The sequence below is a fragment of the Pleurodeles waltl genome, chromosome 3_1 (assembly GCF_031143425.1).
Source record: "Pleurodeles waltl isolate 20211129_DDA chromosome 3_1, aPleWal1.hap1.20221129, whole genome shotgun sequence".
Classification (NCBI taxonomy): domain Eukaryota; kingdom Metazoa; phylum Chordata; class Amphibia; order Caudata; family Salamandridae; genus Pleurodeles; species Pleurodeles waltl.
Window position 1 is genome coordinate 1,946,586,174 of NC_090440.1, and position 21,774 is coordinate 1,946,607,947.

Below are 21,774 nucleotides of genomic sequence, written 5' to 3' on the forward strand. Positions count from 1 at the left end.
CAAACCCAAAGCTGTAAAAAGCAATTTCTGATAGAAACTTCTAACCACAGATTCCTCACCTTTTGACTAATTCCCCAGGCATCAGATGGGGAAACTTTAAAGCAACCCCCTACACGCTGGTCTGTGGGGCTGTGCAGCTCTGCGCTGACACTCTTCTGCTCTGGAAGTGATGTGTGGAGCCAATTTAGTTGCCCCTCCTGCACGCAGATGTCAGTTCCTGTCTTTCTTTGCCACCAGACGCAGATCCAGTTCTACCTCTCATCTGTTTGAGACCACTTAACCTCAAGATCCTCTGAACAAAACCACTGTGTAAGGGAAGATATCACCCCTCCCCACAGCACAACAACATTTAAACCTTGTAGGGACTGTTGTAAGCAAATATCTGTGACAAATCTCCATCAGGTTGCCTGTGGTGGTGAGTTGACTCACGACTCTGAGGCCTGCACTGTGTGTTGATTAATCCAAAGGCCAATCGGGCCGAAAGGTGAAACTCTGACCCCTACCAGATTCCTACTGGCACCTTTACCAAGTCCACCTATGGCACCACATTCCACGTCCGTCCCCGGAACCTCAGCTTCGATGCAGACAAAAGTGATGATAGTGGTGGTAGAACATCATTGAAGGTCAGGGGTCACAGTCTTTCACTAACGAAATGATTGGCTGCTGACTACGGTGAACATCCTGACATCCTTTGGGTTCACTATAAACATGCAGAAGTATCACCTGACTACTTCTCAAATGTTCTCTTCCAACTGAGCCTTTCTGGTTACGGTTAGGTTTTGTGCCTTTCCCCTGGAGTCCAGGTCATTCAGGCTACAGTCCCAATCTTACAGCCTCTGTCATCGATTTCAGTGAGGCTGACGTTGAAGCTGCTGGGATAGTCTGCCTCCTGCTGGTGAAGCACATCAGGTGGCAGTGGGATCTGAAGTCTCAGGGGCTCTACATCAAGGGGATGACCATGTCCAACTCTCGGAGGAGACCGCAAAAGAGTACTCTGTGCTTGTAGGTGTTGTGTATCTGGTGGTGATTGCTCAACTGTGATTAGGTCAGTGATAGCTCTGGGTGAAGAAGGGAGAGGAGTCTGACAGTGGTATCCGATGCATCGCTTCTGGGTGGGGGTGGACACCTGGAAGAGGTGGAGATCATCAACGATATCTGGTCGCCGGAGGAGGCCTGATTCTACATCCGCTTTCTGGAGCTCAGGGCCATCTGCTTTGTGTTGAAAAAGTCTTCCTGCCCTCCATCAAAAGAAGACTGATGCAGGTGCTCAGAGACAAACTCACTGCCATGTTTCATTACAATAAAGCGGGCGGGTGGAGTTGTGGACCCGGTCCAGTAGGTGGTCGAATTCTCCCTCTTTATTACCTGTTGTGTTGAGTTTTTTTGCAAGGGCTCCTTTTCCCTTTGTTATGCCACAGTGGCATCTTAACTTGTTCCTCGCATATTTGATGTGTACTCTCTTTGAGCCTTTACACAGCTGCCCTTTGTGACTTTTCAGCATCAAGAAGGGTTTCCTCATTGCCAAAACACTGGTGACAATAGCACAAGTATTGTTAATGGCTGAGTTTTTGGTTTCCATAGAAAAGGCCTTATTTCTTGGCACAGTTTCTGCATGAAACTATTCCCCCAAAAAAGACATCCACATTTGGTTCTTCATGGGATATTTCATGCAGATATGCGAAGCCGGGGCCAAGAAAAAGGGAGGGGCTCTCAAAAGTGCCATTTCCTATTTTAATTCTTTTAGGAAACTTTGCTCTCATTACATAAACAAATGGCTGGATGGAATAACACCACATTTGGCAGGAAGGTAGAATATTACTAAATGATTGTGTTTTATTGGTTTAGTTTGAATTCGCTCGGTAGCTTTCAAGAAATTTGAACCTAAACAATTGCTCGGTTTAGTCTTGAAAAGGTTACATTTTAGAGTCATCTTGACCACTAATTTATAATTTAAAAAAAGAAACTTGAGTTTTATTTTCTAGTCTGACATTTTGGGTCCAAGGTTTCTGAGATAGATTTGTGGATCTGAAAGGATCTAGTTGGCTGGCCACAACATCAGGAGAAAATGTTGCAACTTCCATAACAGAACAAAGGGCTTGGTCTAAAAAACTAAATGTAAGGGCTTCTGATGGGCTGTGTGATTGCACCCTGACCCCAAGGGATGTGGGGACCCCAAAATGAGACCCCCTTATTTAACAATTAATCCATGGTTCCGAATCTGTGGTACTAAAAGCAGCAACTCAAGCTTGCATGGGACCACACCACCAGCGTATAAGTCTTATTCTGGTTCCGCAGATCATATTTTAGAACAGCAGCTCCAAAACAAATAAAAATACACAAAGAAGGGTCTGGCCATAGACTAGACCCTGTGGACAACCCCTGTTGCTCAAGCCATATGCAGCAAGGGTTGGATGGCTATAAGGGGATGGGCAAAGGGCCACAGATGTTTGAGCACAGCGAATGGCCACCTGAAGGCTGTGCGCAGAAGGAGTTGGTCACCTACGTCAGGATAGGTGCAGGGTCAAGGCCACAGACAACCCTCCACTGTGCCTGACATAAGACTGAACAGGAAGGCCCACCGAGAGCTGAGACAAGGGAACTCTTGGATGTGGAGTATAATAAAAAAACATAAAATCCGAGGAGAAAAACAAAAACAAAGGGTAAAGTGAAGGTATATTGAGGTGTTAAAACAAAGCCAACCATGTCAAAAGAGAAAAAACTCAGCAATTCACCAAAAACTATATTTAAAGTGCAGTTATCATTACAAATGAAAACCAAAAAAATCACTGAAATTTGTAAGTTATGGCACGGACCACAATCCATAATTTGCACACCATATGCAATGCTTGTGAGCTCACAATGTCTATACCAATAAATAACCACACCTATAAGCAAAATAAATAATTAACACATACTGAATCCAATAAATGATACTACATTTATAGTCATCTTTGTCAAAGTGATAAGGGAATGTGATTTGCAATTTTATCTATACAATTTAATTGGAACATATTGCATCTGATTAATTAAGGGTGGCATCATGAACCCTGTATTTGGTGCATCAGTTACAAGCACAAACATTATTTTGCACAGTTTTAATTTCAATTTATCAAAGTAATTATTGTAGAAGATTCTTGCCCCTGTGCTTTGCCCTGTGACAAATGATGTAGGCCGAAACACAGGAAGAGATGAAGCATGTTTAAATGATGCTTACATTTAAGGTGTAGATGGTGAGAACAAGTTGCCATTATTTTGTGATGAAAATGCCTGTTTGCCATTCTACATATTGTGATCACTGGCAGCAAAAATGTGTGTTTTGAGTGTTACTTTTACTCTTTTTGTTGATAGTGAAGGCTGTACACACTGGAACTATTGGTGAATGCTAGTTGGACGTGGGTGGATACTTGGACAAATTCTCGTGCATGTGTTTTGGCCTTGTGTTTATGATTTTACCATGTGTGATGACCATTTCTGGTTTTATGGCTTTGGTTAAAACATACCAGAGCAAATCAGTAGTCTGTGGCTGTAGGTGTTGTGCATTTGGTTCATATGCTGAGCTCTGAGCTACAGTACTGCCTCCTGTGATCTGAGTAGAAGTATCTAGGAGGTGCACTGCTACACCCACACCATATAAACTGGATTCTCTCTCTCTCTCTCTCTCTCTCTCTCTCTCTCTCTCTGGATACTCGGGTAATAATGGTTACCATTACACATTATAAGACTATTAATCTCATCTACTCCTGAAACGTGAGAGGCTGTTTCCCTATTATTATCATTATAAGCCCCAATCTCCACCCCCCAGAAATGGTTTCAGTGTGATTGGGATCACTGTTATCGATTGAGGGTGTAGGTCTTAGTATCTGAGAATAACCATGTATGGAGTATCAACTTACCTGCTATTCTCCTTTGAAATATATGTGAACGCACAGATTACAGGCAGTTTTTGCATTTGCATTGCCGCTGCCCAGGCTACAGTTCTTTTTGTTCTGGGTTAGGTTGTATTGCTGTTGCACACATTGTCCGTGCTCTGAGCGAGGGAAGCTTCCACCACTGCTGTGCCGGCGGTGTCTGTTCTGTGTGATCTTTGGTTGCACTGCTGCTACACCAGCTGAATCTGTTTTGTGTGAGGGAAGCTTGCATTGCAGCTGCAAAGGCTATAGCTGTCTGCATGAGAGAGGCTTGAACCGCCACTGCACAGGCTGTACCTGTTTGGTGCAAGGGTAGGTGGCATGCTGCAGCACCTATTCGAAGTGTTCCGTGTTGAAATAGCTTGTACAGCTTCTACCCCTGCTGTACCGGTTCTGTGTGTTTAAAGGAAGCTTACACTGTTGATGATCTTGTGACATATTTTCTGTGTTTTCCGGAAGCCTTAAAAAGCCTTTTCAATGCACAAATCTAAAAGGGGTTGCATTGTCCGTGCTTGTATTTCACAGTAGCAGGACTAGTTTAGTGTGTTCTCTGTTGCCTGTTGGCAGCGCTTGTGCCAAGATAGATAAGGCTGAGGGGCAGGGCACAACAGGTGTTGTTTGAGCGTCACAGAGCCATTAGACACGGCTGGACCTCGCTCTGTCACTAAATGTTGTTTGTTTTGCAGGAAGCCCATCTTTACTGTATCGACCAAGAGATCAAGTATAATCTGTCCATCCCTAACAGGTAAGATATAGCGGCCCTGCTGCAAAGGTCCCTGACTCTCCCCCACTCGCCATATGTGATTACTGTCAAAGCACTGCTCGAGGCGAGTTATTGTGCCTCATCGTTTTATGCACGAGGCGAGTTACTGTGACCCATTGCTTTATGCTCAAAGCTAATTACTGTGCACCGTCGCTTTATGCTCTAGGTGGGTTACTGTGCCCCATCAGTTTATGCTCAAGGCAAGTTCCTGTGCCCCATCACTTTATGTTCAAGGCGAGTTACTGTGCTCCATCGCTTTATGCTAGAGGTGAGTTACTGTGCCCCATCGCTTTATGCTCGAGGCAAGTTACTGTGCCCATCGCTTTATGCTCAAGGTGAGTTACTATGCCCCATTGCTTTATGCTTCAGGGGACTTACTGTGCCCCATCGCTTTTTGCTTGAGGCGAGTTACTGCGCCCCGTCGTTTTATGCTCAAGGTGAGTTACTGTGCCCCGTCGTTTTATGCTCAAGGTGAGTTACTGTGCCCCGTCGTTTTATGCTCAATGTGAGTTACTGTGCCCCGTCGCTTTATACTTGAGGCGACTTACTGTGCCCCATCACTTTATGCTTGAGGTGAGTTACTGCGCCCCGTCGCTTTGTGCTCGAAGCGAGTTACTGTGCCCATTGCTTAACGCTTGAGGCTACTTACTGTGCCCCATCGTTTAAAGCTCGAGGCGAGTTACTGTGCCCTGTCGCTTTATACTTGACGCGACTTACTGTGCCCATCACTTTATGCTTGAGGTGACTTACGGTGCCCCATCGTTTTATGCTTGAGGTGAGTTACTGCGCCCGTCGCTTAATGCTCGAGGCTACTTACTGTGCCCCATCGTTTGAAGCTCGAGGCTACTTACTGTGCCCCATCGCTTTATGCTCAAGGTGAGTTACTGTGCCCCATCGCTTTATGCTCGAGGTGAGTTACTGTGCCCCATCGCTTTATGCTCGAGGTGAGTTACTGTGCTCCATCGCTTTATGCTCGAGGTGAGTTACTGTGCCCCATCGCTTTATGCTCGAGGTGAGTTACTGTGCCCCATCGCTTTATGCTCGAGGTGAGTTACTGTGCCCCATCGCTTTATGCTCGAGGTGAGTTACTGTGCCCCATCGCTTTATGCTCGAGGTGAGTTACTGTGCCCCATCGCTTTATGCTCGAGGTGAGTTACTGTGCCCCATCGCTTTATGCTCGAGGCGAGTTACTGTGCCCCATCGCTTTATGCTCGAGTCGAGTTACTGTGCCCCATCGCTTTATGCTCGAGTCGAGTTACTGTGCCCCATTGCTTTATGCTCGAGGCGAGTTACTGTGCCCCATCGCTTTATACTCGAGGTGAGTTACTGTGCCCCATCACTTTATGTTCAAGGCGAGTTACTGTGCCCCATCACTTTATGTTCAAGGCGAGTTACTGTGCTCCATTGCTTTATGCTAGAGGTGAGTTACTGTGCCCCATTGCTTTATGCTAGAGGTGAGTTACTGTGCCCCATCGCTTTATGCTCGAGGTGAGTTACTGTGCCCCATTGCTTTATGCTTGAGGCGATTTACTGTGCCCCATCGCTTTATGCTAGAGGCGATTTACTGTGCCCCATCACTTTATGCTCGAGGTGAGTTATTATGCACCCTGGCTTTATGCTTGAAGCGGATTACTGTACCCCCTTGCTTTATGCTTGAGGTGAGTTACTGTGCCCCCTCGCTTTATGCTCGGGGTGCGTTACTGTGCCCCCTCGCTTTATGCTTTGAATTGAATTACTGTGCTCCCTCGCTTTATGCTCGAGGTGAGTTAAGGGGCCCTCTAGCCTAATGCTCGAAGTGAGCTATTGTACCTTCTCACTTTATGCTTGAGGTGAGCTACTGTGCCCCCTCGCTTTATGCTTGAGGCAAGTTACTGTGCCCCATCGCTATATGCTTGAGTTGAGCGACTGTGCCCCCTCGCTTTATCCTCTAGATGGGTTATTTGGCCTCATCTGTTTATGCTCAAGGCAAGTTACTGTGCCCCTTCGCTTCACGCTGTGAACAAGTTTCTGTGCCCCCATCCCTTCATGCTCAAGTTGTGTTCCTGTGCAGGTTCGCTTTAGTCTGTGGGTGCTGCGACCTTCAGCTGGTTTCGAGGTTTAGTGTTAATTCTCAACTCTAGCAAGGCTTCTCTCTGCTCTCCCTCAGTTAAAGCCCACATAGCTCGCCATGCAACGGTGAAGTCTGAGTCAACCGGGGTAGAACTCAACAAGACAGAACATAGATGTACGTTTAAGAGTGCTCCACGTATATGTATGTTATAAATAACATTTTATTGGGTGGATTAACAAAGTGGGTTGATTCCTCTGCCTCAGGCATTTCAGTGTGATTGGAAAGGCGCAGGTAAAGACTGCTGAAATGAATGCACAACTCTGGTCTAGAACACCTTTCAAGCAATCCTCTTGCCATCCTAAGTGAACGCGTCCTCCATGTCTTCCCTCATCTTATTCATCCTTCCTTTCCTTATACCATCCTTCCCCACTCCATATTTTGCCAAATTTCCTCTCTTGTCATACACTTTGTTACTTCTCTTTTTTCATATTGTTGTCTTTTTGCCTTGCTTATGTCACTGTTCTTACTGTTTCTTCTTTTTCACTGCCCTTTTTTCTTGTTTCATATTGTTTAGTGGTCCGTCCAGACCAAGACGAGCCCGATATGGAGAGTACAAGTTCTGCCCTCCACAGCGGTGGGTGCACAACCTGCAGGTGAGTGCTCAGGCGCCTAGGTGCCTCCCTCACATGAAACACACAAAGGCTGGTGTCCGAGGTTCCAAATAATATGCCTAGAACGTGGGCCAGTCCTGCTTGTTAAGTTACACGTACAGAGGCATAGCAATTGTGTCTTGGGCTCCAGAGCAAGTATGAAAATGGGCCACCTTTTCCAGTTTTGGAGTATAGTACAACCAAAAGTGTAGTGCAGTGGCCCCTCACAGCTCTGAGCCTCGGTGCACTGCATCTGCTTCAGCTATGATAGTTACACCCCTGGGTTTCAATGGGTGTGGTTTGTCATGTGAAAATCACTAATGGGGTGCAATGGTGAGGGAAGAAAAAGGCGCTCAGGACCAATAACAGCCACAATGTACTGGTGAGGTGCCCTCACAAGGGAAAACACCCATCCCTTACCATGTTTACAAAGTAAACCTCCAACTAAAGAAAACTATGTGAGGCGTTTAAATCTAAAGTATATTCCCACGTAGTTTGTAGTTGATAGAGTAAATAAATTAGCAAACACAGTTCGAACAATTCCCAAATTGTGTAGTCCAATCCACGTAGTTTATTGATCTAAACTTCTCCTAAATTTGAGTCCAAAAAGTTAATTCATCGAAACATCAGATAACACTCCAAGCCAGCCAATACGTGTTTCGTCATGGCGCAATAACCCAAACGACTTCTTCAGGGCTAATTTGTATCCAGGATATGCTCCAGACGTATATTGGATTCCATGTAACCACGTTATCAATCCCAACCGTCAGTCAAATTCACCTAGAACCTTCAAAGCACTGCTTCAAATCGTTACCAGTGTTCTCACGTGCTGATAGTACACAGCAATCATTAACAGACTCCGTCCGTCTATAAAATTTATTTTGAGAACAAATCCGTCTGGGACTCGGCGTCACTAGTCCCAACGCCAGTAACGCGAGTACGCTAGAAGTCGTAGAATGGACTACACAATTTGGGAATTGTTTGAACTTTGTTTGCTAATTTATTTACTATATCAACCACAAACTACGTGGGAATATACTTTAGATTTAAACGCGTTTGAGTGCCTCACATAGTTTTCTGTGGTTTGTCATATGTCATAGAATCAATTGTCCTGAAGCCTAATGGGCATACAGCAGGAGTAATAATTGTTCTGTGTCTGTGTGTTGCAGCAGGTTACGTTTGTCAGCAGTGCCTGTGTTTCACATATCCTGTGAATTGGCAGTGCCTATACATATAAAGTGTGGGCAAACAGATGTTCCTTGTCTCAACAGGCACTTTAAATTGCAATAGTTCTCAGTGTTTTAAGCAGATACTGTGTTGCCTAAAAAGCAGTGTTTGTGTCTCACTCATGTTGAATATTCAGTGCCTGTGTGTTGCAGGAGTGGCAGATCTGTAGGACCATATCCCTAGAGATTGACAGTGTCTCTGTGTGTTAGGCATAGTAGATGGCAATGCCCGTTTCATTACAGGTCAGCAGGGCATGTGCTATATGCACAGTGAATTTGCAATGCCTGCGTGCACTCTGGAGGATAGGTCTTTATCAAGGTCACTGGTCCAGAAGTGCCTTTGTGTTTCACAGACATGGTAGATCAGCTATGCTTGTGTGTCCGACACATTGGATGGGCAGTACTTGCACGTGTCATGTAACACTATTGATGTCAGTGCGTGTGTTTGTCACACATAGAATGGTATAACTGTTCCTGTTTGTTAACGGGGCTTGTATATGCCATGTTATGTGACTGGTAGGCACGGTTGGTAGGTGGTGCCTGTGTATATTGTGGACACCGTAGGTCAACAGTGACTGAGTTTGTAGCAAGCATGGGGATCTGCACTGCCTACATGCGGCAGCCACTGTGGGTCTAAGGTACTGCTTTGTTTCAGGCTGGCTGAGAAAAAGGAGCTTGTGCATGCCACTGGTTCGGTGGATCAGAAGTGTCTTTTCAAAACATTGAGTATGCAGTGCATTTATATGTTGCAGGCGCAGAAGTTTAGAAGTGCTCAGGTGTGTCAAGTACAGGGTGAGATTTGCCTCTGTGTCTCAGACACAGGGTGAAATTTAACCTTAGTGTCACAGGCTAAAAACATATTCTCTGGCTCTGTGTGTTATAGGCTCAGTAGGCCATAAGGGGCTAGTTGTTTGAGTCCCCATGTCCTGAGAATGTCTCTGGAGAAGTGTTTGCATGCCATATGTGTCACTTCCTATGTCGTCCATATGTTATGGGTTGTCCGTGCCTATTAATATCCTTAGCAGTCTTAGTTGGTTGTGCTGGTATCCTGCAAGCTTACAGTTCCTGCGTAATGCAGTGCCTGTGTAGCAGAAAAAGTGATGCCCGTGTTTTCTATAGATCCCACTAGTCGTCAGGTGTGGTGGATCTCAAGGGTGATTTGTTTAGCTGCTTTGCTCATGGCTGCATTTATCAGTTTCAGGCTTAGCAGGCTGTTGTAGGTGCATTGCTATGACAGGGCCGTATGGCAGGAGGAGTGGGTAACTGACAGGAGTAAAATCTGTACCTTATCCAAATCAATACCGACCCTTGCTCCTGGGAATAGTCCATCCTAAACTGCCAGGCAAGACCCCTACCTGAATGGACCACAAGCAACCCTCTACCAGTTTCAGCCTAGTCAGTGAATTATGCTTCAATTATATGGTGCAGTCAGTAAGGGACCTACATCTGGACATACCCATGGCTATTTAGAGTATCACATAGTACTCACAAAACATGTGAGGAATCCCGCAAATAGTCTAACCACTGCCATTCAATCGAGGTAGCATTCCAACCCATTGCTTTTCACCAACTGTGTGTCTCTAGACAAAGGCTTGCCTTATGCAAATCAGTACTCCACCAACTCCTCACTGGAATAGTCCATCTCCAACTACCAGGCAAGGCCAGAAGGGACCTCAAGCAACCTGTGACCTATTTTGACCTACTTAGGCCTCATCAGTGAGGTATAGCTTGAATCGTATGGCAGAGTGAGCAGGGTACCCATGTCTGAGTTTACCCTTAGCTACTTAGGGCATTCCATAATGCACACAAAATGTGATGGCAAGAATGCTTGCAAATAGTTTAACCCCTGACAGTCGCTCAGGGTTGCACATTAGCCCTTCGTTATTCGCCACTGTCACTTAGAAAAAGGCCCACCTTGTGCAAATCAGTACTGACCTTGTCATTCATGGAAACAGCCCATCCTGAACCGCCAGGCAAGGCCCCCTTCAGAAGCGACCACAAGCAACCCCAAACTGTCTTCACCCTAATCAGGCCTCATCAGTGAGGTATTGCTTTGAGTTCCTATGACAACGTACCTGTCTGCAGTGCCTGTGCCTCACAGGTGCAGTCAGATGACCATGCATGTATATCAAAGATGCTGCACATTAAATATGCTGCACATTAGCGATATGGTGTTTTGGACAATAGATTTCTCTGTCATTCAAAATGCACAGAGTAAATTGCAGGCATTACAGACTTGCTGAAACTGCAGTGCATCGACCATAACACTCTTCAGTTATTCAGTAAAGAACTAGGATTATCTGTTCTTCATAGCAATAATGTAGGTCTGCTTTATGAGAAATGGGTCTAAGGACTTCTCCTTTTCGAGGCCTAACGACTCAAGATTTATTTTCATTAATGGTGAAAAAACTTATGGGCAGCACTTCACTGATGCAAGAGTAGCCCCCATGGCATCTCTTCACTGTAGCATGGGGGTTGATGTGGCATTTGATCACTGTAATGAAGGGATTAAAGTGCTTTATAGGGATATTGATCATAAAGCCCGTCTTCTGACTAAAAGCTTGTCACTTCATTGAAATGTGCAATCTTCTCATCAATAAAGCTTGGATTCCAAAACCTACTGCCTCAGGTGTCTTACCTAAGCTGTGGGTTGACGACCAAAACATGTTTTTCCTGCAAAATTGGGACCAAGGGCTTCTTTAACTCCGAGGCATTACTTTGTGTGCGGTATAGTTCTAGCACCATCTCATTTCTGGGATGTGGGTTTTTCTGACGGGATGAAATGTTACAGCAGTGAGGTAATTAAGAAGCGGTGTACCAAGGACATCTGCTGAGTGGGGTGTTCCCAGGGTATCTTCTCGCTGAGCTGTATGGGTCTAAGCCCTGTCTCCAATCCGATTCAGGATGCTGTTTCCTTACTGAAGTGTGATTATTATTATTTTTTTTTGCTTGTCGCCTCGTTAAAGATGAGTCCTTCGGTTTCTCCTGAATAAGATATGAATCCCCAAGTTTGTTTCCACACCGAATGAGAGATTTAAAGGCTGTGTCCTCAGAGCAATGTTTCAGTCGTCTGTCGGCTTAATGATGCATAGGGCATTTCCTCACTCAGGTCTGAGATGTTAAGAACATCTCCACACAAGCGTTGGGCCTTATGGCCAGTTCCTCCCTGTGAATGGAGTAAAAATGCCATTCTCTCATTGAGAATTGGTTGGGGGTGGGGGGGGAACATCCATTAGTGGTTCGGGAGTCTAAACCAGTGATACTCAAATTAAGGCCTAGGCCCTCCTGACCCTTACAAGAGGCCTGGCCCCTGGTCAACAACAGCACTGTGCTGCTGTTTACTTGACTCGGGACTACCATTAAAAAGATGCTCAATAAACAGGCAAGCATTTATTTAAGGGTTACTTGAAGTTAAAGAAAGAAAGTAACTAGATTGTCCTGCAGTGCTTAACTTCAGGTACACCTTTGATTCTAGAGACATCTTGCAGCAAATGTATAAGAATATGATAAAGTTTCTTCAAAATTCAAAAAGTGTATTTCATTAACATGCAGAACAGTTCCACCTTAGTACATCAGATTATATCAGGTCATTGAGAAGTATGTTTTTTTTTTAAAGTGATAGTTTTCAAACATGAATATAGAAAGTCATGCTTCCCCTCCACCCTGGCAATAATGCCAACAGTGAACTAAGAAGCAAGTCCGATGTTATGTACAAACTTTGGGTAGCTTGGGTGCTAATATATATTATAATTTATTAAGTCAAACACAGGAGAAGGTTTTGTACAGCACACATCCTGAAGTCATGTATTTCGAGGTCCTCTTTTCTGTGAGAATGATGAACATGCATTTGCAATGCAATAGGTCGCGCATTTGGCGTTGTAAATGACAATATATTTTACCTATTTGTTTTGGTTTGGAGTGTAGAGGATGTATGAACTGCGACGCAGCTGCAGCACTGTCTAGAGGACTATGAATGGGGAATTACCACTGGGAACAGAGACATTCCTGCAGCACTGCCTAGAGAACTTAAAATGGAGGAGTTACTGACGGGACCAGAGATGCAGCTGCAGCACTGCCTAGGAGACTTAGAATGAGGAATTACGAGATGGATCAAAGAAGCAGCTAGCACTGTCTAGAAGTCTTAGAATGAGGAATTACCATGGGGAATTCATTACACTGAGGGAATTCAAGTGATTACAATGTGTTTTAAATGATGAAACCAGATAGTGCACCATTCTGTCGGGCAGCTCACTTTATATTAAAATTGTAGATGTCTAAGTCAATCCGCTTATTTGTTAGAATGGTTTGTGTGTATGTGTACATCTGAATTGAAAAGCAGGGCTTGTTTTGCTTCTAATGAACAAAGAAGTCGTTTTGCATGCCATTAATGCAAATGTTGCGATTGCTCGTCAGATTTACCACGGATGCATGTTGATTACAATTGTGGTGCCACTTCGAAATGTTTTCTTTTCTTCCTGAAATGAATTAAATTTGGCTAAAAATGTCTACGAATGGCAGTATGGCCATACGTTGTGTGTGTGGAGAGCCTGGAGAGAGAGAGAGAAAAAAACTATGCATCTGTGTGTGAAAATGAATGTGTATTTGTGGATGAGTTGTTTGCTGTTGGGGCTGTTAGAGCAGTGGTGTTGAGGTGCAGGCCTGTAAAAACTGACCCAAATGTTATGGAGCTCTTGATATTCTTGTATTGGCATTTAGTGTGGACATTTTGCAAATGGAAAGACTGTTTATGGGGTTGCAAGTGCCATTCTTCTAAGGGTACAGAGAGCATCACTGGCTATTTGTTTGCACATTGGAATTACTTTGGTGAATGAGAGTCGATCAACAGAAACTCAGGATTTGACTGAGGGGAGGCCCAGGATACGGCATTTGTATTGAATTAAGTGTGCAGTCCCTGATTTGGTACTGTTGGCACCGAAGTGTAGTTGGTTTCTGCTGTGGGTTCAAATGTAGTATTCTCCAACTCCTACTGCGAAAGTTGTTTCCTAGTTTAAAATGTATGTATAGTGGAAGAACCAAGTACATGTGAGGTATACTTTTTTGATTGCCTCATTTTCATATCTGCCTTTATACCCACAGAGGCAAGCCTTCATGTCTAACACCTCTGGCTTTAAACTTCAGCTAATGGTTACACACCTCACACATCCTGACCTTGACTGGAAGCAAACATGTGTCGTGCACTTATGACAAGTCTCACAAGTGGCCAACAGAAAGTTGTAAGGCTGTTTATGTAGAAATATGCTGCTACCTGAAATTGATCTGCCGGTTATCGGATTGGGGTTTTGACAAGACTCCTTTATCCATGTGAAGATCTGTTTGGATGTGATGAGCGACACCAGGCTGGAGGCTTTGGTGGAGGAGGCAGGGCTTCCGCCGACATGCTGTGGTGGGGACACAGAGGGCGGCAGCGGCAGGGGTTGGTAGAGTTCCTGTGGGTCCAGGATGAGACTGGGCTTCTGGCTGGCTTGGGCCCCCAGACCTCTCATACAACTCTCAGTGATGTCATTGGCTTTGTGGTGGGGAACGGTGCTGCCGGGGGACTGCAGGGAACAGGCCAGTCAATGGTACTCTCTTTCCACAAGCGGCGAGGGCTGGGGGTAGTGCAACTGAGTGGCATTATAAGCAAAATCATTTGCTCCTTGATAGAGGTAATCACCATAGACTGCAGCCTTGTCGTAGTAATTCACCTTTTGCATTTCGCTGTTTCCCAATATTTATTTCAGAAACTAACAGCGTCTTGACACACAAAAAGAGTAACATTGGCACCTCTCAGTCACATGGTCTCCCTTCTCCAATGGGTACCACGGACTGTCCTAGAGTGTACAGAAAGCATACCACAGTGAAGAAATTGCACAAATCCATCTTACTTTCAATAGCAAAGTGACAAGGAAGCCAAAAAAGAAACCAGACAAACTGAAGCTCCCTGTTTGCAGCAGGTCTTACCTCAGGACAGCAGACCCTGTGAACATATCAGTACTTATGTCCTGGCAGTACCGTACTGCACACATTCTTACAGCAAAAAAACACAGCTGAAACACAGACATGGGCTGCAGTCTCCAAGGTATGGAGAACGAACGGACCTAGAGGCTCAGCTGCGGCCCATGGAGGAGCAGGAGTTGGTCTCTGTGCGGCAGGACCGGTAACTCATAAATAAACAAATGAGAAAGACAGCATGGCGAAGGGAGGAAAGCAAGGGAAGTCTTGGAATGAACAGCAAATGTGACCAGATAAGATTTACAGACCTGTTTCCAGCAGATCTCAGAAAGACGAGCACTCCTCTCCAGTAATCCAGATGAAAGATCAAAGTAGTCCCTGAACACATCGTAAAATGGTGAGCAGTATATTTATATAGTAGTTGGTCCAATCTCCTTGGAGGGCACAAAAAAGAAACAAGGTAGAACAAAGAGGAAGATTACCCAGTAGCAAGAAAGGATTTTTCAAAGACACTGGTATAGACAAATCACAATGACTGGGTAGAGCTGAACCTCAAAAACCATCTACAACAGGTCGCTAAGCGACAGGGCAAGCACTGCCTAGGCTCAACCTAAAAAGGGGGGAAAGTGAACTAAAACAGTTACCGAGGACTACACAATTTAGTTGAGTGGGGAAGCTGGGATTGATCCCAGGTTTTCTGGTTTCGCATTGTGCAATTCAGCCACAAGATATTCATGCTTTGCTTCCCCTACACCCAGCTGCAACCCCCATGAACGTACCCCCCAGCACCTCTTCCACCCTACCGCCACCCTGCTGGAATCAGTGTGCCCCTTGGTCACACCACAGACCAAACTTTTTGGTCCCTGGGAAAATGTTTGGAAATGCCCATGATCTAAGCCATAATTTCATTGACGCACAAGCTTATATAGCTATATATTCATTGAGACATAGATGAGCCAATAGGTTAGAGGATTTATCATCATATTGATGAGATATTAGGCCCAAAATGGCATTCGCCGAGGCATGTAGTCAGAAGAAACTGTTATCAATGAGGCATTGGTTTCTAAAGGCATTCATCACTGAGGTTTGAGGCCCCAGTGGCACTACGATATAAAGTCTTTCTGCCGTTTCCTCAGTGTGGTATGGCCCTATGGTTTCTCATCATGGAGACATGGTTCTCAAATGTGCTTTCTGCACTGAGGCGTGGCTTTGTAGGCTGTGACCTGAATGAGGGGTGTGTTAAGACTTTCACCACAATGAAGTGCACAGTCATATTGCTCTTTCCATAATAAGATATTGGTCCAAAGGCAGTTCCCTCAATGAGGCACTGGAGAGGGAAGGCATGTTTTAACTTAAGCATGTGGTCTGAAGATCATCTTGCAGCTAAGGCCTGGTGGTCCAAAGCATTCCATTTCTCTCAGGTGTGGGGTCTGAAGGCCTCTCTGAGGCAAGACATGCTAGGGACATCTCCCTGAGATGTTGGTATTTAAGGGCTATGTCCTCACTAGTTTTAATGTCCATTTCTTCACTGAGGCATTTAGGTTTAATAAATTGTGTCACAAATGAATTTGTAACTTTAGGAGGGAGGGGCATGGTTTGGCCTCACTCACTGAGGAAGAGAAATAGATACTGTGTACCAAGGTACTGGATTACAGAACTCTTCAGGCATGCCGTGTGCATGGCATGGGATGGATTTGGGTTAGAGTGCAATGGTCCTTGCAGTAGCCCTGCATAGGTCATTCCTCTGTCTCACTCTGGCGCGCTCACTGTGTCGAACACCACTACCTCTATTCTCAAATGATTTGCCCTTGAAACACCTTTGAGCAGCAATGACAGTAGCCAGCCAGAAACTTCTGGTCGTAGCATGTGTGGCATTGGCATGACCACGGTCCAGCTGAGGTAAACTGAGCTGCTTTGTAATTGAATGACTGCCTGTGCAGTCAATCAATTACAAACCTGCTCAGCTTGAAAACTTATAGTTTCAGTACATGCGAGCTGCACTGCGTCCATTCAGATCTGGCGGTGCCAGTGCCATCGGCCGCCTGTCTCTTCCTCTGTGACTGACACCCAAGCCCCTTCACTCCCCTTCTTTGAAGAGAAAGCACAGAGCTTAGCCCCAGAAAGGCACGTCACCAGGTGGTGCAGCACAGATTGGGCACCTTTCCTGCTCCGGGCCTTGGTGCCACTGCACCGACTACACCACTGCTAGTTCTGCCCTCTACAAGTGTGCCGCAGCTGTACTTCCTTCAGATCTTAGGTGCTCATCATGTCTCCCACTGTTTTAGTCCCACTGCAGCCACTACTTTCTGTTTGACCATCCTTACCTGATGTGGTTTGTAGTGTGTGCTTGGGGTGGATTCGATCAGCTTTGAAATGTGTGCATAGAGTGAAGACTGAAATGTTTGGAAAAGTCGTTTCTCTAGCTAAGACATAAATGATAGCTGCCAAAAAACAGTGGAGCTACTGCCTCTGAAGGTCCTGAAAATTAGTTGTTTAACATACATTGTAATCTACAGTGAGTAAATGTGACAATTGTCTGCCGGTGGTATTTAGTTTACATGGTCTGCTGACAGGGTACTACCATGCCACAGCTTGTGATGCTAATGAGCACAGCCCAAACATCGGGCACATCGTGTAGCCCACATCCCATCTGCCAGCAGCTTAGCGCGAGTGGTTATATGCCATTGGAAATAAAGTTGTACATATATATGTTTAACCTTTAATTGCTCATTTGTTATTTTCCAGCATGGAGCTGTGGCTTTTCTGTACCATCCATGTGTGAATCCAGCCCTAAAAGAAGATCTCTGCCTCTTTGCCCGTACCTACTACTACAAGCACATTATCACTCCTCACGTCGGTCTCACCAAAGAGCGAGTAAGAGGATCCCTTTAAATTTCTGTTTGGATTGCCCCTGTTTAAGCATGGTACACAATGGAGTATTACAGCTTTCCCTGACAGTAAAAGTGTATTGTCTGCATTCCTGTGGCTGGCCGGAAGTGACGGACACCGAAGTGAGGGAGGATGGACCCAGGGGTGCCTTTAGAAATGAATCTGTGGCCTTGATAGCAAGAGGCTACTGATTAGTTCTTCCTGGGCACTCCCTTTTGGTGGGTGGTCGGGGTGAGGGGTGGGGGTTGCTGTTTTTGTTGTTCAGGTGACAAAGTTTCTAGGCAGGGCTTTCCTGAATTAGCTATTCAGGAAAGCTGATGACGTCCAGGTGCATAGCTTTCACACTTCATTGTGACTATGTTTTGGATACTCTTGCTTGGAGCCAGCATTATCTTTATCTGCTGTGAGAGCTATTACAGTGCACGAAGGATGTGTCTACATTGCATAGCAAAACCAAAATAAAATGGACGGAGTGTTAAAATGTTTCAAACACTCACCCCAGTCACAGATCTGGGTTTAATCCACTGTTATTTTGCTCGCCACGTCACTCCAGTTTGGACCCAGCCATATGCAAATTACTCTTGACCCTGCTCTCCATGGGAACAGTCCAGCCCGAAGTGCCAAGCCAAGTTCTCCTGGATCTGAAACAAGCCTCCTGGGACATGTTTATAGGTATCACCCCTCCTCATCCAGGCTAGCTTGAATCCAGTGTTCAAAGTGAGCAAGGGACCCACGTGTGGGCATACCCTTGCCAAAACTCAGTTAATTTTTATTATGTGAGAATTCTGCAGAGTGTTTAGCCACATTAGATTTTTGACAGTTAGTATGGATATTACTCTTATGTTCTGCAAGACATGTGGTAGTATTTATCTTTTTCTGTGAAAATTAAAGTTTGCCAGTTTTAACTATTTTGCTCAAAATCGAAAAGAACTGACCTACGGGTTCTCTAACATGATCGTCTCTTTGAGAACTCACACCTGTTCCTGATTGTTACCTATGACCATTTATGTCTGCTAGATCTGGTCAGTATCAGGGAGACCATGGGAACTGGGAGAGGGCATTATAGAGGTTCTAACACTTTACTAGTAGATGGGTTTATAGTCCCGCAGTTGAGTTCCCATTGATGAATGTAGTATTTAGTTTTGCAATGGCGTTAAAGTGCCACTCTGTTTTTTAAGGCACGTACTGAGCTTCACAATTAATTATTCTGCTTGTTTTTTGACTGTTGAGTCTCTTTTACCTACCTGTAAAACATGTGATTGCTTCCCCTCGTGGCCGGGAGAGTCAAGTGCGGCGGGGTTGCACTATGCCGTATTTGCTGAGCTATAGTAAGGCGGACACCAGAAGCAAACAACCCAGACTACCATGGTTGTGGTCCTGTCACCCTCAAATGGGGTCCTGTAATTCCCTTCAGCTATGAGTAAAATGCTCCCTGACTGGGGTGTGCATTGTCTCTCTTTGGATCTGGGTTTAGATCCATTATGGGTTTGATGGGTTAGGGGCTGACCTGTGCGGGAACCCTACATCTCATGAAGGGACAATAAGTATGGGGCTGACTGAGGCCTCTTTGAAGTTTCTCTCTATGTGCCTCCTCTATGAAGCACAGCAGCTTGGCTGCATTGTGTTGTGTCAATGTGGTCTCCGTTTCTTTAATGTCATGCCACAGAGAGGCAGACATCCATTGAATAGTGCCATAAAGTAGCTCACTAGAGAAGTGCATTGGCAGATTTCAAACGATAGTCTCTGCTTATGTTTCTGTGGGTGCACCACCATAATGGAAAACAGGCATGGACAAAGTCATTATGTCACACCTTTGATTGTAGCTAATTGACATTTTTGGCTTTGCCAATCCTTGTTGTCAATGTTACGTAGCATGAGCGAAAACACAAAAAAAGATTCTCTGCATCAGCAAAAACAAAACCAAGAAAACCTTGAAAATTGCTAGCCCCAGTGTGGTGGGGTGTGCACATGCTTGCTTTACCATGCAAAAGCACATTTGCGTGATGAAACTGTGACAGACTTTTTTTTTTTTTTTAACTTTAGCTTCCCATTCTAAAATGTCAGATGCCCATCTGGTAGTGGTAGATTAAAAATATTTTGTCCCTCCGAAAAAAATGTAAATAAAAAAAAATGGTGACTGGGAGAGGGTGGAAGAAGAGAGCAAGAGACGAGCATGGGGAGGAGCAGCTCAGTGCTGCAGTGGTGCACAATGAGGGATAGGGGAGCAATTGGGGAGCCCTGTGGTGGTTGGAAATAAAACTTTAAAAAAGCAGGATACGGAAGGGTGGTGAAACAAAAGACAAGCTGGGGGCTGGGACAGCAACACTTATAGCCAGAACAGCACATAGGGAGAAAGCGAGAACACAAGAAAACGTGCACTCCCATGAAGTGTTCAAAGAAAAATTAAAAAAAGGAGTTCTGTGAATGTAAGCAGTGGAAGCTTGCAACTCATCTCATCAAAAGGATGGTGAAGCAAGTAAGCTCCAGGGGACAGACAAACACAAGAAGAGAAAGGAAAACCATTGAATAAGAAGCAAGCAAATAAGAGCGACAGGAAAGCCAGCTAATGATAAGCAGTGGGCTGACCAAACCCACTATAAATACTGATATTGTACACAATAGACCTTTCAATGACAGCTGTCTATAGACGATACCTAAAAAGAATAGGAAAGGAAATAGCTAGTGAATGGCAGCTCACAGAAGTATACCCCAACTACATTACTTTTCAATGGCATGTCGTTTTTTGGTTGCCATGTAGGAAAGACCGAGCTCAAGCACATTACAATAGTTATGTTTCAGTTACCAGGCAATTCTAATATGGTCTATCTTGCTGACAAACAATAAAAAGGAAGGATTATTCAAGGCTATATATGCATGTATGTGATATTTGTATGGTGCGACCTTAGCTAAAAGGCAGCTGATCATTGCACAGGGTTTGGTAAAAGCTGCAGCTGTGAGACTTGCAACACTTTGGGGGTTTCAATGTTTCCTTTGCACTTCAAAATAACTTCTGGTTTTATCCCATTCAGAGTTGAGAATGTTTTCAGCTATATCTGGATGTTGATCAGGTAGTGTCTGAGCAGTGCAACAGCAGCTAATGGATGTATGGAACAACAACACCTTCTCATTTGGACGGTGGAAGGTTGGCAAGGGTATGTTAGGAGCAACTGTATGACACCCAGTTTACCAATGGTGCAACTTATGTCATGAAAGCATATATGAGAATTTAGGACACTCGGAGCATGATATCCAGACAGCCTTGTTCCCTTGGAGAAAGAAGGGGAGGCAACATGGTATGCCCTTTTCTGAATTGAGGTTGTCATCACACAGTGACTGTCTGGAGGTGGATGTTGGGTTTATGCTCTGATGAGTTGCTTTTTTCAACTATTCATCACCCATTGATCATATGGATGTCTAGGAACTAATGATAAAAGGGGAAATCACTTTTAAATAGCATACTAACGTCACATAGGCCAACTTGTGCTCAGTCAGATCAGAACTATGAACCCATTTGATGGGGGGAGTATGCAAATTCTGTTCCTAAAGGTCTAGATTCTCTGACATGAGCTGATAACATCGTTGTATTATAGCCGTTGCAGGCTGTACATTGTCTGGAAAACTCCTGGCAATTACTACACACTACATACAGACATATAAGCAATTGGCTAAAAGAGAAGAGTGTTACCCATGTGTAGGAAGTTGGCTCTGTATATACTATCTCAAAGTAAGAGATAGTGCGCACAGAGTCCAAGGGTTCCCCTTAGAGGTAAGATAGTGGCAAAATTAGATAATTCAAATGTTCTATTTTGTGGAAGTCTGGTCGAGCAGTAGGCTTATCAGAGGGTAGTGTTAAGCATTTGTTGTACACACTGACAATAAATGAGGAACACACACTCAACAACTTAACTCCAGGCCAATAGTTTTTAAATAGAAAAATATATTTTCTTAATTTATTTTAAAAACCACAAGATTCAAGATTTGAAGTAAATACAAGTACTCCAGACAGATATGTAAGGAATTTGAATTAGAGCAGTAACATACACAGTTTTAGTTAAAATGGCAATAAGCTATTTTAAAAGTGGACACTGCAAAAATCAACAGTTCCTGGGGGAGGTAAGTATTGGTTAGTTTGTCAGATAAGTAAGGCACTTACAAGTTCAAGTTCCTGGGCATAGGCAGCCCACCGATGGGGGTTCAAGCCAATCCCAAAGTCACCGCACAAGCAACACAGGGCCGGTCAGGTTCAGAGGTCAAAGGAGGGCCCAAAACACATAGGTACCTATGGAGAACAACGGTTCTCCGGTTCCAGTCTGCCAACAGGTCTTCGGAGGGCAGA

General features: G+C 44.7%; 1 protein-coding gene across 2 annotated transcripts in view; it reads left to right on the top strand.

Annotated features, from left to right (window-relative positions):
- Positions 1–21,774, top strand: part of TP53I13 (tumor protein p53 inducible protein 13) — a 71,784-nt gene that overhangs the window by 32,700 nt on the left and 17,310 nt on the right. For both annotated transcript variants that reach the window (XM_069226239.1, XM_069226240.1), the window contains 3 exons: positions 4,595–4,653; positions 7,296–7,374; positions 17,295–17,423. In XM_069226239.1, coding sequence (XP_069082340.1) covers positions 4,595–4,653; positions 7,296–7,374; positions 17,295–17,423 — 267 coding nt within the window. The remainder of the gene's footprint in view (positions 1–4,594; positions 4,654–7,295; positions 7,375–17,294; positions 17,424–21,774) is intronic.